This window comes from Herpailurus yagouaroundi, unplaced genomic scaffold (assembly GCF_014898765.1).
Source record: "Herpailurus yagouaroundi ecotype Mexico unplaced genomic scaffold, PumYag 140, whole genome shotgun sequence".
Taxonomy (NCBI): domain Eukaryota; kingdom Metazoa; phylum Chordata; class Mammalia; order Carnivora; family Felidae; genus Herpailurus; species Herpailurus yagouaroundi.
Window position 1 is genome coordinate 34,207,278 of NW_024412395.1, and position 14,190 is coordinate 34,221,467.

The 14,190-nt window shown below is 40.3% G+C and overlaps 1 protein-coding gene across 1 annotated transcript; it reads left to right on the top strand.

Annotated features, from left to right (window-relative positions):
• The first annotated feature begins 13,424 nt into the window (after nucleotides 1-13,424).
• Nucleotides 13,425-13,673, top strand: LOC121030239 (40S ribosomal protein S28-like). The gene has a single exon (XM_040474649.1). The coding sequence runs from the start codon at nucleotides 13,449-13,451 to the stop codon at nucleotides 13,656-13,658; it is 210 nt and encodes a 69-aa protein (XP_040330583.1). The 5' UTR covers nucleotides 13,425-13,448; the 3' UTR covers nucleotides 13,659-13,673.
• The last annotated feature ends 517 nt before the right edge of the window (nucleotides 13,674-14,190 follow it).

A 14,190-nucleotide genomic window follows, 5' to 3' on the forward strand; every position in this document is an offset into this window, starting at 1 on the left:
AAGCATATAAGGGGAGTATCCAGCTTCGGACATCTGGCTGGCCCCTTTTATCTTGTTTTTACTAGCTTTTCTTCTCAGGGGTACCTGGGTGGCTCAGTTGGTTTGGTGTCTGACTCTTGATTTTGGGTCAGTTCATGATCTTTTGGTTCATGACTTGGAGCCCTGGGTTGGGCTCCACACTAACTGTGCTGGGCCTGCTTGGGATTCTCTCTTTCTCCCTCTCTCTGCCCCTCCCATGATCTAGCATGTGAGTGCACTCACATGCGCATGCTCTCTCTCTCTCTCAAAATAAACTTAAACAAAGAACATGGTAAATTAGTAAACTACATGTTAGAAAAAAATTACAGAGTGTTGGGGCACCTGGGTGTCTCAGTCAGTTAAGCGACTGACTCTTGATTTCAGCTCAGGTCATGATCTTGTGGTTCATAGGGTCGAGCCCCATGTCTGGGCTCTGCACTGACAGCACAGAGCCTGCTTGGCACCTCTCTCTCCCTTTCTGTCTGTCCCTCCCCTGCTCCCACTCTCTCTCTGTCTCTCAAAATAAATAAATAAACTTAAAAAAAAAAAGATTAGAGAGTGTTGCCTACAAAATTACTAATGATAAGCCCCGATTCGAGAGACCCCCTGAAAACAAACCACCAGAGTCCAGAGCCAAAGCCAAGCGGCAAGGGTCATTTATTGCAGGTTCGAACCCGGTCCTCCGCGCACTTGTTGCCGGTGACGCAAGAGGCCCCGAGCAAGGATCTTACAGCTTCTTTTATAGACAGGCACAAACAAGTTAGGGATTTTTTTGAGGTTACAGAGTTGTTATAGGTTGACATTTAAATTTGAACACTCAGCAGAACTCGATTGGTTCCCGCCTTTATTTCAAACCATTCAGCAGAACTTGATTGGTTGCCGCCTTTATGTCAGACTATGACCTGGCGTGCCCTGGCTGGTTTCGGGAATGGCGGGGGAAGGGAAAGATCTTTTCTTTGCAGTTGTGAGTACACCTGGTAATTTTTCTCTTAGCCTCTCACTAATGGAATGAGTATAGATTTTAAAAAAAGAAAGGCTTAAGAACTGAGCCTTGGAAGAGGAAGATCAGCAGAGAAGACTGAGAAGGAACAAAGGGTGAATTAGAAGGAAAATCCCTTGGGGTCCTAGAAGCCTAGTGAAAAATACATCAAGGAGGAGGGAGTGATCAACTGTATTAAATGTTGCCAGTAGATTTACAAAGATGAGTGCTGAGAATAACCATTGGGTTTAGCAACTTGAAGATTGTTGGTGACCTTGAGGAGCAGTCTGAGCAGGGTGGAGACAAAGGCCCCCTGGGGTGTCCTGTAGAGTGAGGTAGAGGAGATCACTGGAGAAGATGAGTCTGGCTATCAAGGAAATGATGCTGTCAGAGTTGAACTGGGTTGAAAGAAGGCTTTCTTGATGATAATGAACTTAGAGAAGGGAGAGATGCTGGGGCCATTTTTCTGAGTCTGGGTAGTAGTCAGGGTCCTGGGAAACTGCAGAGATTATCACAGGAGTGTGGGCTGACTTACAGGAAGTTCTCAGGGGATTGTGAATCATTAGATGCCCACCACAGAAGAAGACCCCCCCCCCCCCCGGAGGAGAAAAATCAGAGGTGGTTTTATGAATCCAAAGAGAGAGCTTCCTTGATGGAAAAGGATTACCCAAATAAAGCTGAAACAGAGCTTCTGCCAACCCAGGACTCTGCGAGGGGATTGCAGGTAAATACCCCAACTTCTTCTTCCTCCTAGGCTTTTATGTCCTGCTGGTGCTTCCCACTGTCTGAACACAAGCATAAATCAGAATACAAGGAAACCTGGTTGGTGCTGTCCACAGAGATCAGCTCCTGGGCCCCAAGCAAGAAGTTAAAGCATAGATCTGGAAAGGTGAAAGGAAAACATCTGTCATCATGGATGAGAGGAGACTGGTTCTAGTGCAGAAATGGAGGGACTGGCTTTAGATAGGAACATGGACAGTCCCTCTATAGTCCCTCTTTTATGTCATGAATCCTTTAACAGTTGAAAGCTATGAACACTTCTCAGTGTTATGTTTTTAAATGCATAAAATTCAGAGAGGTACATGGGGCACCTGGGTGGCTCAGTTGGTTGAGTGTCTGACTTCAGCTCAGGTCATGCTCTCACAGTTTGTGAGTTTGAGCCCCACAAGGGGCTTGCTGCTGTCAGCCTGTCAGTGCAGAGCCTGCTTTGGATCCTCTGTCCCTCTCTCTTTGCCCCTTCTGCACTTGCACTCTCTCAAAAATAATAAACATTAAAAAAAAGTCAGAGTACAAAGAAATCTAATTATTTTGAAACACAGTTACAAAATCATTTTTTTTATTTATTTTTTTAAAAAAAAATTTTTTTTCAACATTTATTTATTTTTGGGACAGAGAGAGACAGAGCATGAACGGGGGAGGGGCAGAGAGAGAGGGAGACACAGAATCAGAAACAGGCTCCAGGCTCTGAGCCATCAGCCCAGAGCCCGACGCGGGGCTCGAACTCACGGACCGCGAGATCGTGACCTGGCTGAAGTCGGACGCTTAACCGACTGCGCCACCCAGGCGCCCCTACAAAATCATTTTTAAAATCAAATCTGTGATACCTTAATGCATGTGTTTCTATATTAATGCTATAAATAATAACTACTGGTGCATCTAATAACTATCATAATTTCAAAGTAGTGATACATATGTGTATAATATTCTGAAGTAGATGCAAAACTGTTTAGTGGTATAAAAATCCCTATGATGTCTACTTGTGACAAAAACATAGGTATTGCCACTGTGGTTTACTACCTATATTCACAATTGAAGGAAATGATAGATTTCGGTTAAGAGTTATTAGTCATATGAGTTATAGAGTTATATGCAGGAGATGGCCTGGATTAAATCCAAAGATCCATTAGAAGGAAAGTAGAGTGTGAAGAGAGAAGTTGACCTGTAGAGAGATATGTGGGAATCTGCAGGGCTCTCTTCTGCTTGTTTTGCATTTCTCAGTAGAGAAAGAGTCAAGTCATGAGCCAAGAAGGAGAATTTGGAAATAACTGTATGAGGTTTGAGAAGGCAGGAGAAGGCATGAAAGGGTCTTCCAGGAAAGTGGGAAAGAGAATGGACCAGACAAATAGCATGTAGATACCAGGCAGAAGCAAAGGCCCATGCAAGGTTTGTGGTATGGACGAGTAGGAGACTGGCCAGCAAGGCTATGTTTTCCTCTAGTTGTTTTCAGTTACACAAAGTACAAAGACAGATTGAGGGAAAGCTGGAGTCACCAGAGCAGGGTTTTTGTCGAGCAAGTAAGAAAGAAGGTAGGAAAGGGAGTAGGGAGTGCATAAAGGAAGGACTGTGGTGATAATAACTCATGGAATTTAGTTTGATAATGAGGGAAGAGAGGACTTTGAGGAAATGAGAGACAGTGAAGAAATGGCAGACTCGATGAAGTGAAGGTCCCATAAGGACACAAAGGACTGAGTCAGAGGATGAGAGGGGATGTAGCAGAGAGATAGGAGGTCAGAGAATGGGACTTTAAATATAAGCTTTTGTGGCAGGCAGAATAGCTCCCCCTTCCCAAGATGTTCTGTCCTAATCCCCAGAACCTATAAGTATGTTACCTTATGTGGCAAAAAAGGACTTTGCCCATAGGATTAAGTTAATGGCCTTAAAAAGGGAAATTATGCTAGATTATCCAGGTTGGCCAGAGGTACAAAGATTCTTAAAAATGGATGAAGGAGGCATAAGAAAAAGAGAATCAGGGGCACCTGGGTGGCTCAGTCGGTTGGGCATCCAACTTCGGCTCAGGTCATGATCTTGAAATTTGTGGGTTTGAGCCCAGTGTCGGGCTGTGTGCTGATAGCTCAGAGCCTGGAGCCTGCTTCTGATTCTGTGTCTCCCTTTCTCTCTCTGCTCCTCCCCTGATCATACTCTGTCTCTCTCTTTCTCTCTCTCTCTCAAAAATGAATAAACATTAAAAAGAAAAAGAATCAGAGAAAGAGATAGGACAAGAGAGGGATATAACGCCGCTGGTTTCAAAGATGGAAGAAAGGAGCCATGAGCCAAGGAATGTGAATGATTCTGGAAGCTGGAAAAGGCAAAGAAAGAGATTCTTCCCTAGAGCTTCCAGAATGAATGCATCACTGCTGACACCTTGGTTTTGATCCAAAAAGACCCATGTTGGACTTCTGAACTACAGATCTGTAAAATAGTAAGTTTGTGTTGTTTTAAACTACTAAGTGTGTTATAATTTTTTATGACAGTGATAGATAGTTAATACACCTCCTAATCAGTTTCATGCAGGCTTAGACTTTGAGGAATTAAAGTATAACTCAAGATGACAAAGCATACACAAGAAGAAACAGTAAACAGAAGATAGCTATTTTTCTAGAGAAATTAACTTAGTTGAATATTATTTAAGACTAGTATAACACTTATGTTTGTATGTTTTCCTGCCTACACCTAATATTTCTTTACATTCTTGTTCATGAAATTTTTTTCACTCTCCTCTTTCTTTCTTCATTTCCTTGTTCCTCTTTCCTCTTTCTTTTTTTGCTTTCTTTCTCTCTTTCTTTCTTTCTCTTTCTTTCTTTCTTTCTTTCTTTCTTTCTCTCCTTTTCTTCTTTCTTTCTTTCTCTCTCTTTTCCTCACCTCTGTAAGTTTTATTGGTCTTTATCTGAATCCCCATTTTTCAGTTTGTTTCCTTTGGAAGTCTCAATTGGAATTTAATAGGAAATTGAAGAGTATGAGTAAATTTGAAAAGTATAATGTACTCTAATATATAAGGTATTATTTATGATGATGATGATGATGAATTAAAATTCTCTAAGATTTTCTTGAAATTAATATTCAGGTTTTAAAATATTTAAAATGATATTAAATGCCATCTATTACCACTGATCTAGATTCTCCTATATCTCAATAGTATAGTGAAAGAAGGATACACAGGGTCAGAGACAGGTTATAATGACTTCTGGAGATCTGGTTGAATCATTTACAAACCTTTCTGAGGTAGAACACATTACAGTTATATTCTGAGATCTATAAAAATAATTGGACAGGAAGAGCTACAATATGTATAGATGATTGTGTGTGTGTGTGTGTGTGTGTGTGTGTGTGTGTGTGTGTGAATTATTGAGTGACTTTGTAAAGCATTTTTTAAAACTTGATTTTCTTGGTGTGCCTGGGTAGCTCAGTCAGTTAAGCATCCAACTTCAACTCAGGTTACAATCTCATGGTTTGTGAGTTTGAGCCCCGCATTGGGCTCTGTGTGGACAGCTCAGAGCCTGGAGCCTGCTTTGGATTCTGTGTCTCCCTCTCTCTCTGCTCTTCCCCTGCTCACACTCTATGTCTGTCTCTGAAAAATAAACATTAAAAGAAAAAAAAAAACCCAACAAGTTGATTTTCTGTTTTCTTTAATTTAGCATCCTTTTGCATGTCTAATTTAGTATTCTTTAGTATTCTAATAGTAATTCTATTTTATTAGAACATTTTCAATTTAATACCTGCTCAAGTGTATTTAAAGATTTTTTCTCTCTATTTTTTTTCTTTGTCATATTTATATGTGGATTTGGGAGATTCCTTTTTAAGTAATGCTTACTTTCAACTTAAGGTGATCTTTATATCAATGTCATTCTCTAAAAATAAAACAAATGTACTAATGTTCATATATGTATACATTCAGTATTTTATTTAATATGACATTCAAGTTCAGATTTTTGGAAAGAATGTGTTATTTATTTTTTAAATTAAAAAAAAATTTTTTAATGTTTATTCATTTATTTTTGAAAGAGAGAGAGAGAGAGAGAGAGAGAGAGAGAGAATGTGAGGGGGGGAGGGGCAGAGAGAGGCACACAGAATCCCAAGCAGTCTCCAGGCTCTGAGCTGTCAGCTTGGGTCTTGAACCCACAAACTGGGAAATCCCGACCTAAGCCGAAGTCAAATGCTCAACAGACTGAGCCACCCAGGTGCCCCTATTTACTTGTTTATTTATTTAAATGTTTATTTACTTTTGAGAGAGGGAAAGCACAAGTGGGAAGGGGGGAGGGACACAGAGAGCTGGAGACAGAGGATCCAAAGTAGGAACTGTGCTGACAGCAGTAGCCAGACATGGTGCCCAAACTCACAAACAGGAGATCATGACCTGAGAGGAAGTTGGATGCTCAACTGACTGAGCCACCCAGGAACCCCTGGAAAGAACATTTTATGAAAAGGAAGTTTTTTAGAAATATACTTTACAACTGGTCTCCCTCAAAAAATTTTTTTCAGGTTCTGTTATTGTGAAGGCAAGTTGTTTTCATGTTTTGTGTTGCTTTAAAAATACTGAAAACAGGGGCGCCTGGGTGGCGCAGTCGGTTAAGCGTCCGACTTCAGCCAGGTCATGATCTCGCGGTCCGTGAGTTCGAGCCCCGCGTCGGGCTCTGGGCTGATGGCTCGGAGCCTGGAGCCTGTTTCCGATTCTGTGTCTCCCTCTCTCTCTGCCCCTCCCCCCTTTCATGCTGTGTCTCTCTCTGTCTCAAAAATAAATAAAACGTTAAAAAAAAATTAAAAAAAAAATACTGAAAACATATATTCACAGCTGTTCAATCTCCTTTTGAACAAATGCCCAGCAAAGAAAACCACTAGAAGGTATTATATACCACAAAACCTAAATGTATAAAAGCAAACTCCCTGAAAAGAAGGCTCTTGGGCCACAACTCTAAGGCCATATCCTTAACAGTATTTATAAAATATAAAAAATAGTTTTTGAGTATGTATTTGACTGTCAAACAATTATAAATAGGATTATTACTTGCCTAAGGCTCAGTAACTTCAGTGTATCTCATGATGTCCCCCAAAAAAGTTACACAATATTAGATTTAATTGAATCAAGATGTTCATTTAAGTTGAAATTACATGTAAAACATAGTACACAAATAACTATTCACATCATTTTCTGAAATTCTATTCCTGTTGTAGTGAATGGGGATCACTTACAGAACAATCTTAAAAGGGTTCTTTTTGTTTTTCTGTTTTAAAGTACCAAGAATTTGTAATCAATATTCTTCAAGCACAAACAAGAACTCTTAAAATAACAGTATATTGATGGAGGTGAGAGCCTCCCATCTCAGAAGAAAAGCCAAAGTCAACCCCCAGACCCATCATGATCTGGCTCCCTCTTCTAACTCCCCCCAGCTCATCTCCTATTTCTCCCCTCACTCCCTCCACCAGCATCATCTGTACCCTAGCCACACTGGTGTACTTATTATACTTTGACACATTAGCATACTCCTGCCTCCAAGAGTATATTTCCATGGGCTGGCTGTTGTGCTCTCTCTTTAAGAGCAAAGACTTAGTTTCCTTTCATCCTCCTGGCTCTCCCATGAGCCCAGTGAATTCTCAAGTTCTAGGTTTTAAGCCCTGTTGATTGTAAGAATTTGCAAAATTCAGCCTCTCTGGTTTTCAAAGCCAAATGCTGTTCCCTCTGCCTGGAATACTCTTCCCAGATAGCCACCTGACTCACTCAATCACTGCCTTTAGATCTTCACCCAAAAATCACAATTTCAATAAAGTCTTCCTGGGTCTTTCATTTCAATTAACTTCTCCCTAAAATTTCATATCCCCTTTCCTACTTTATTTTTATCCTTAGAACTTATTACTATTTAGCATGCTACATAGTTTAATTGTTTACCTGGATTTGATCTCCCACTAGAATGTAAGCTCCATGAGAACAGTGATTTTGGCTGGATTTTTGTTTTCCACTGTTGTATCTGTAGGCCTTTGCAACAGAGACTGACATAGGGGATCCTTAATTAAGTGAAGGAATGAATTAGTATTAGTCTTTTATTTAGAATGAAATATGATATATGAAATATAATTAGCTTAAAAATCATAAAGCCAAGTGGAGAATATTAAGGGGGCTATCTATACATTCTTACTATATGCCAAGAGTTAAGTGATAGAGAATGTATGTTTTATATTTGTATCAGTTAGAGTTCAATCAGGAGACAGAAACCATAAAGAAATCTGAACGGGGAAACTGTAATACCAAGAATTATAGGGGTGTCTGGGTGACTCAGTTGGTTGAGTGTCTGACTCTTGATTTTGGCTCAGGTCATGATCCCAGGGTCGTGGGATAGAGCCCCCTGTTGGTTCGGTGCTGAACGTGGAGCCTGCTTAAGACTCTCTCTCTAGGGTCTCCTGGGTGGCTCAATTGGGTAAGTGTCCGACTCTTGATTTTGGCTCCGGTCATGATCTCACGGTTCCTGAGTTCGAGTCTCACATTGGGTTCTGCACTGATAGTATGCAGCCTGTTTGGGATTCTACTCTTTCTCCCTCTCTCTCTGCCCCTACCCTGCTTGTGCTCTCTCTCTCTCTCCTCTCTCAAAATAAATAAACTTAAAAAAAATGATCTCTGTCTAAAAAAAAAAAAAAGATTCTCTCTCTTCCTCTGCCCCCTCTCCCACTTGTGAGTGTGAGTGCACACACACTCTCTCTCTCTCAAAAAATATTTTTTTAAAAAACATATATAAAGACCCATAACAAAGAATTATTAACCACAACACGGGAGTGGAACAACAAGTGATTGACCAGTGGAAACTAAATATACAAGGAGATATAAGCAGATAAATGGAGCTGTCACAATCCCTATGACTGAGATAGAGGACCTGAGGAAAAGCCCCCCAGAAAACCAGACCTTGCTGGAGAGAATGAATTCTATGGTTCCTGGGTGTCAGAGAAGTCACTGTGGTGTAGTGTTGGTGGAACTTGCTAGAAAGCACCCTGCCTAGGGAACCTGTTCAAAAAGAGGTGTTTTGTGGAAGACCCTCCATGGCAAAATCATCTGAGGTGGTTGCCAGGAAAAGCTGGAGCTGCTGACCCGTTGTAGAAGCTGGATGCTGAAGAAGCCTTGTGCAATGCAGAAACTTGCTGAGCAAGCACACTGCAACCAGAATGGAAAGCTCCTTCCTTCCATCTCTCCAGTGCCCTCTACTGACATAGCTTAATAATCTGTACTACACATAAAGAATACATTTTATTTTTTTATTTTTTATTAAAAAAATTTTTTTTAACGTTTTATTTATTTTTGAGACAGGGAGAGACAGAGAATGAACAGGGGAGGGTCAGAGAGAGGGAGACACAGAATCTGAAACAGGCTCCAGGCTCTGAGCTGTCAGCACAGAGCCTGATGCGGGGCTTGAACTCACGGACCGTGAGATCATGACCTGAGCTGAAGTCGGCTGCTTAACCAACTGAGCCACCCAGGCACCCCAAAGGATACATTTTAAAGGACTCATTTTCAGAGGCAAATAAGATAGTATTTGGAGCTGAGAAGCAATAAATAGAACACTGGCACATTTTCTATCTTCAAGAGTTATCATGGGGGACCCACCTGGGTGGCTCAATTTGTTGAGCATCTAATTCTTGATTTTGGCTCAGGTCATGATCCCAGGGTCGTCGGATTGAGCCCTGTGTTGGGCTCTGCGCTGAGTATGGAGCCTGCTTAAGATTCTCTCTCTCTCTCTCTCTCTCTCTCTCTCTCTCTCTCTCTTCCTCTGCCCCCTTCCCCTGCTCACACTCTCTCTCTTTCTCCTAAAAAGAAAAAAGTTATTATGGGGACTTCCTAGGAAGATGGAGGAGTAGGAAGACCTTAAGCTCACTTCATACTGTGGATACAACTAGATAACACATCAGTGTAAATAACCTAGAAAACAACCCAGGGACATAGTCGGTTAAGAATCCGACTTCAGCTTAGGTCATGATCTCATGGTTCATGGGCTCAAGCCCCATGTTTGGCTCTGTGCTGACAGCCCAGAACCTAGAGACTGCTTTAGATTCTGTATCTCCCTCTCTCTGTGTTCCTCCCCAACCTGTGCTCTGTCTCTCTGTCTCTCAAAAATAAGTATTTTTAAAAAATTATAAAGAAAACAACCCAAAGACTAGTAAAATAGACAATCCCTAGCTAAATGTAGAGAAGAAGCCACATTGAAGAGGGCAGGAAGGGCAGAGAAAGGGTGGGGAGCTAAACAGACCTGTGGGACTGTCTGTGGGGGAGAGTGAGCCGTGGTGCAGAGAGGGAAGGAAATAGACTCTAACACCAGGGAGCCCACACAGGGAACATGAATCTCCATAACATTTGGCTTTGAAAACCAGAGGGACTGAATTTTTCAAGTTCTTACAATCAGCAAGGTTTAAAACCTGGAACTTTAAAAATCACTGCAGGGCACCTGGGTGGCTGAGTCAGTTAAGTGTCTGACTGTTGATTTTGGTTCAGGTCATGATCTCACTCAATTGTGAAATCAAGCCTGCATCAGGCTCAGCGCTGACAACACAGAGGCTGCTTGGGATTCTCTCTCTCCCTCTCTCTCTGCCCCTCCCCACTCATGTTCTCTCTCAAAATAAATAAATAAACATTAAAAATTTTTTGTTTTAAATCACTGGGTGTATGGGAGAGCCAGCAGTATGAAAGGAAGCTGAGTCTTTGCTCTTACAGAGAGAGCACAACAACCAGTCCATGGAGATACAGCATGGAAGCAGCACTTTGAAAAATGCCTGGGGTATACATGAAGAAGATGTATTGTCTGATCTCAGAGCCTGTGCTAGATGGACAGGGATCATTGGAAAACTTCTCCAGAAACAAAGAAGCTGGCAGGTGCCATTTACCTTCTCTGCCTCCCTCCTTCCCCCTCCCCTCCCCCCCCCCCCCCATAAACACATGGATACCTGCAGGAACCAATCTGGTTCCAACACTCCCTACCTAACTTACTAACAGTGAGCCCTACATCCTGCATTTTCCTATGGACCCACCCCCTCCAACCTGGTCTACCTCTATCCCTGGCAGCTGCAGGTTCCCTCCCACTAGAACCTATGGTGCTGACACCACACACCCTGCACTCTCATTGAACTTAAGTCCAGTGCTACCACATCTCTGGCAAATGCTTAGTCTGACTCAGCTTCAGCCCAAGGTGGCCCCAGAATGGCCCACTAAAAACATAGGGAACAAACCTTGCCCACAACAGGCAAAGAGAGCCACTACAGGACCTCTTTCTTAATAAGTCCAGTACTTTCAAGAGCAGGAGATGTAGCTGACTTTCCTAACACATAGAAACACAGAGATTTAGATAAAATGAGGAGACAGAGGACTATGTCCCAAATGAAAGAAGAGGACAAGCACAGCAAGAGGCCTAAATGGCACAGAAGATAAGTAATGTGACTGATAGAGAATTGAAAGTAATGATCATAAAGATACTCACTGGACTTGAGAAAAGACCCTGAACAAGACATAGAAAATAAGCAAACAAAAAATCAAAGATGAAGAACTCTTAACTCAAAAATACACTGGATGGAATAAATAGCAGATTAGAGGAAGCAGAAGAACAGATCAGTGACCTGAAAGAGTAGTGGAAATCAATCAAGATGAACAGAAGGGAAATAGACTAAGGAACTTCAGTGACCATCAAGCATAATAACATTCACATTACAGGGATCCCAGAAGAAAGAAGGAGAAAAAAGGGTACAGCAAATTTAGTTGAAGAAATAATAGCTGAAAACTTCCCAACCCAAGGAGGTCCATAACAAGACACACAGTAGTTAAAATAGCAAAAAGTAGTGATGATGAGAGAATTTTAACAGCAGCAAGAGAAAAGAAAACAGTTACTTATGAGTGAAACCACATAAGGCTTTAAGCTGATTTTTCAGCAGAAACTTTGCAGGCCAGCATATTAAAAGTGCTGAAAGAATAACACCTGCAGCCAACAATGCTCTATCCAGCAAGGAAACCATTCAGAAAGGAAGGAGAGATAAAGAGTTTCCCAGATGAACAAAAGTTAAAGGAAATCATGACCAGTATAGCAGCCCTACAAGAAATGTTAAAGGGGACTCTTCAAGTGCAAAAGAAAGACCAAAAGTAGGAGTGAGAAAAGTGGGAAGCACAAAAACAGTTAGATTAAGTATATCTCTAAAAATGAGTCAAGAGACTTACAAGATAAAAGGATGTAAAATATGACACCATATACCTAAAATGTGGCAAGGAGAAGAGTAAAGATTGGTTTCGGACATGAGCAACCATCAACTTAATATAGATTAAGTTGCTATGTGTTATATGCATAACATATCATATATAAACCTAACGGTAACCAAAACCCAAAAACCAGTAATAGATATGCACAAATATAAAGAGAAAGAAATCCAAGTATATGACTGAAGAAAGCCAATAAACTGTGCGAGACAAAGAGAAGAAAAATCTACAAAACAGAAAAACTACAAAACAACCATAAAACAAGTAACAAAATGATACAACTACATACCTATCAACGATTACTTTGAATGTAAATGGACTAAAAGCTCCATCAAAAGACAATGGGTGATGGAATGGATAAAAAAAAAAAAAAAAAAAAACAATCAAAAAGACCCATCTATATGCTACCTATAAGAGACTCATTTCAGACCTAAAGACAAGTGTAGATTAAAAGCGAAAGGATGGAAAACCATTTATCATGCAAATGGAAGTGGAACAAAAGCTGGGGTAACAATATTTGTACCAAACTAAATAAACTTTAAAACAAAGACTGTAATAAGAGACAAAAAAGGACACTATATAATCATAAAGGGAATGATCCAACAAAACAACAATCCAACAATTACAACAAAAGATGTAACAATTGTAAATATTTATGCAACCAATATGGGAGCACCCAAATACATAAAGCAGCTAATAATAAACATAAAGAAAATAATCAATAGTAATACAAAAATAATAGGGGCCTTTAACACCCCAAAGATCATCCAAACAGTAAATCAACAAGGAAATAGTGGCTTGAATGACAAATGGGACCAGATGGATCTAGCAGATATATTCAGAATATTCCATGCTAAAACAGCAGAATATATACTCTTTTCAAGTGCACATGGAACATTTTCCAGAATAGATCACATGTTTAGGCCAAAACCAAGTCTCAACAAATTCAAAGAGATTGAAGTCATACTATGCATCTTTTCTGGCCACAACACTTTGAAACTAGAAATTAACTCATAAGAAAAAATGTGTAAAGAACACAAATGCATGGAGGTTAAACAACATGCTACTGAACAATGAATGGATCAACTAAGAAATCAAAGAGGAAATCACAAAATACATGGAGACCAAAGAAAATGAAAACACAAAGGTCTAAAACCTTTTGGATGTAGCAAAAGCAGTTCCAAGAGGGAAGTTTATACCAATACAGGTCTACCTCAAAAGCAAGAAAAATCTCAAATAAACAACCCATCCTTCATATAAAAAGGCTAGAAAAAGAAGAACAAACAGTCCAGAACCAGTAGAAGGAAGGAAATAATTAGGAAATAATCTAAAAGATTAAAGCAAAAATACAAGAATTAGAAACTAAAAAAAGAAAACCAATAGAAGAGATCAATGAAACCAGGAGCTGGTTTTTTGAAAAAATCAACAAAATTGAGCTCTCCACCCAACGGCCACCCTGCCACCATCATGGACACAAGCTGTGTGCAGCCCTTCAAGCTGGCCAGGGTCACCAAGGTGCTGGGCAGGACCGGTTCTCAGGGTCAGTGCACACAGGTGCGTGTGGAGTTCATGGACTACATGAGCTACTCTATCTTCTGCAATTTGAAAGGCCCCAAGCATGAGGGCAACATTCTCACCCTTTTGGAGTCAGAGCAAGAAGTTCGGAGGTTGTGCTGAACTTGTGGCTAGGTCCTTGATGTCTGGATCAACCATTCAGCTCACAGGGATGATCTGTAATTGTTAATAAAGTATTTATACTGTATGTTTAAAAAAAAAGCAAAGAAAAGATCAACAAAATTGATAGACCTTTAGCCATGCTCATAAAAGAGAGAGAGAGAGAGAGAGAGAGAGAGAGAGAAGACCCAAATAAACAAAATCAGATATGAAGGAGGAGAAATAATAACTAACACCACATAAATACAAAGGAATATAAGAGAATATTATGGAAAGTTATATGTTAACAAATTGGACAACCTAGAAGAAATGGATACATTCCTAGAAACATATAATCTCCCAAAACTGAATCAGGAAGAAATGGAAAATTTGAACAGACCAACTACAAGCAATGAAATTGAATCAGTAATTTAGAAACTCCCAACAAACAAAAGTCCAAGGTCAAATGGTTTCACAGGTAAACTCTACCAAACTATTAAAGGAGAGTTAATACCTATTCTTCTCAAATGATTCCAAAAATAGAAGAAAAAGGAAA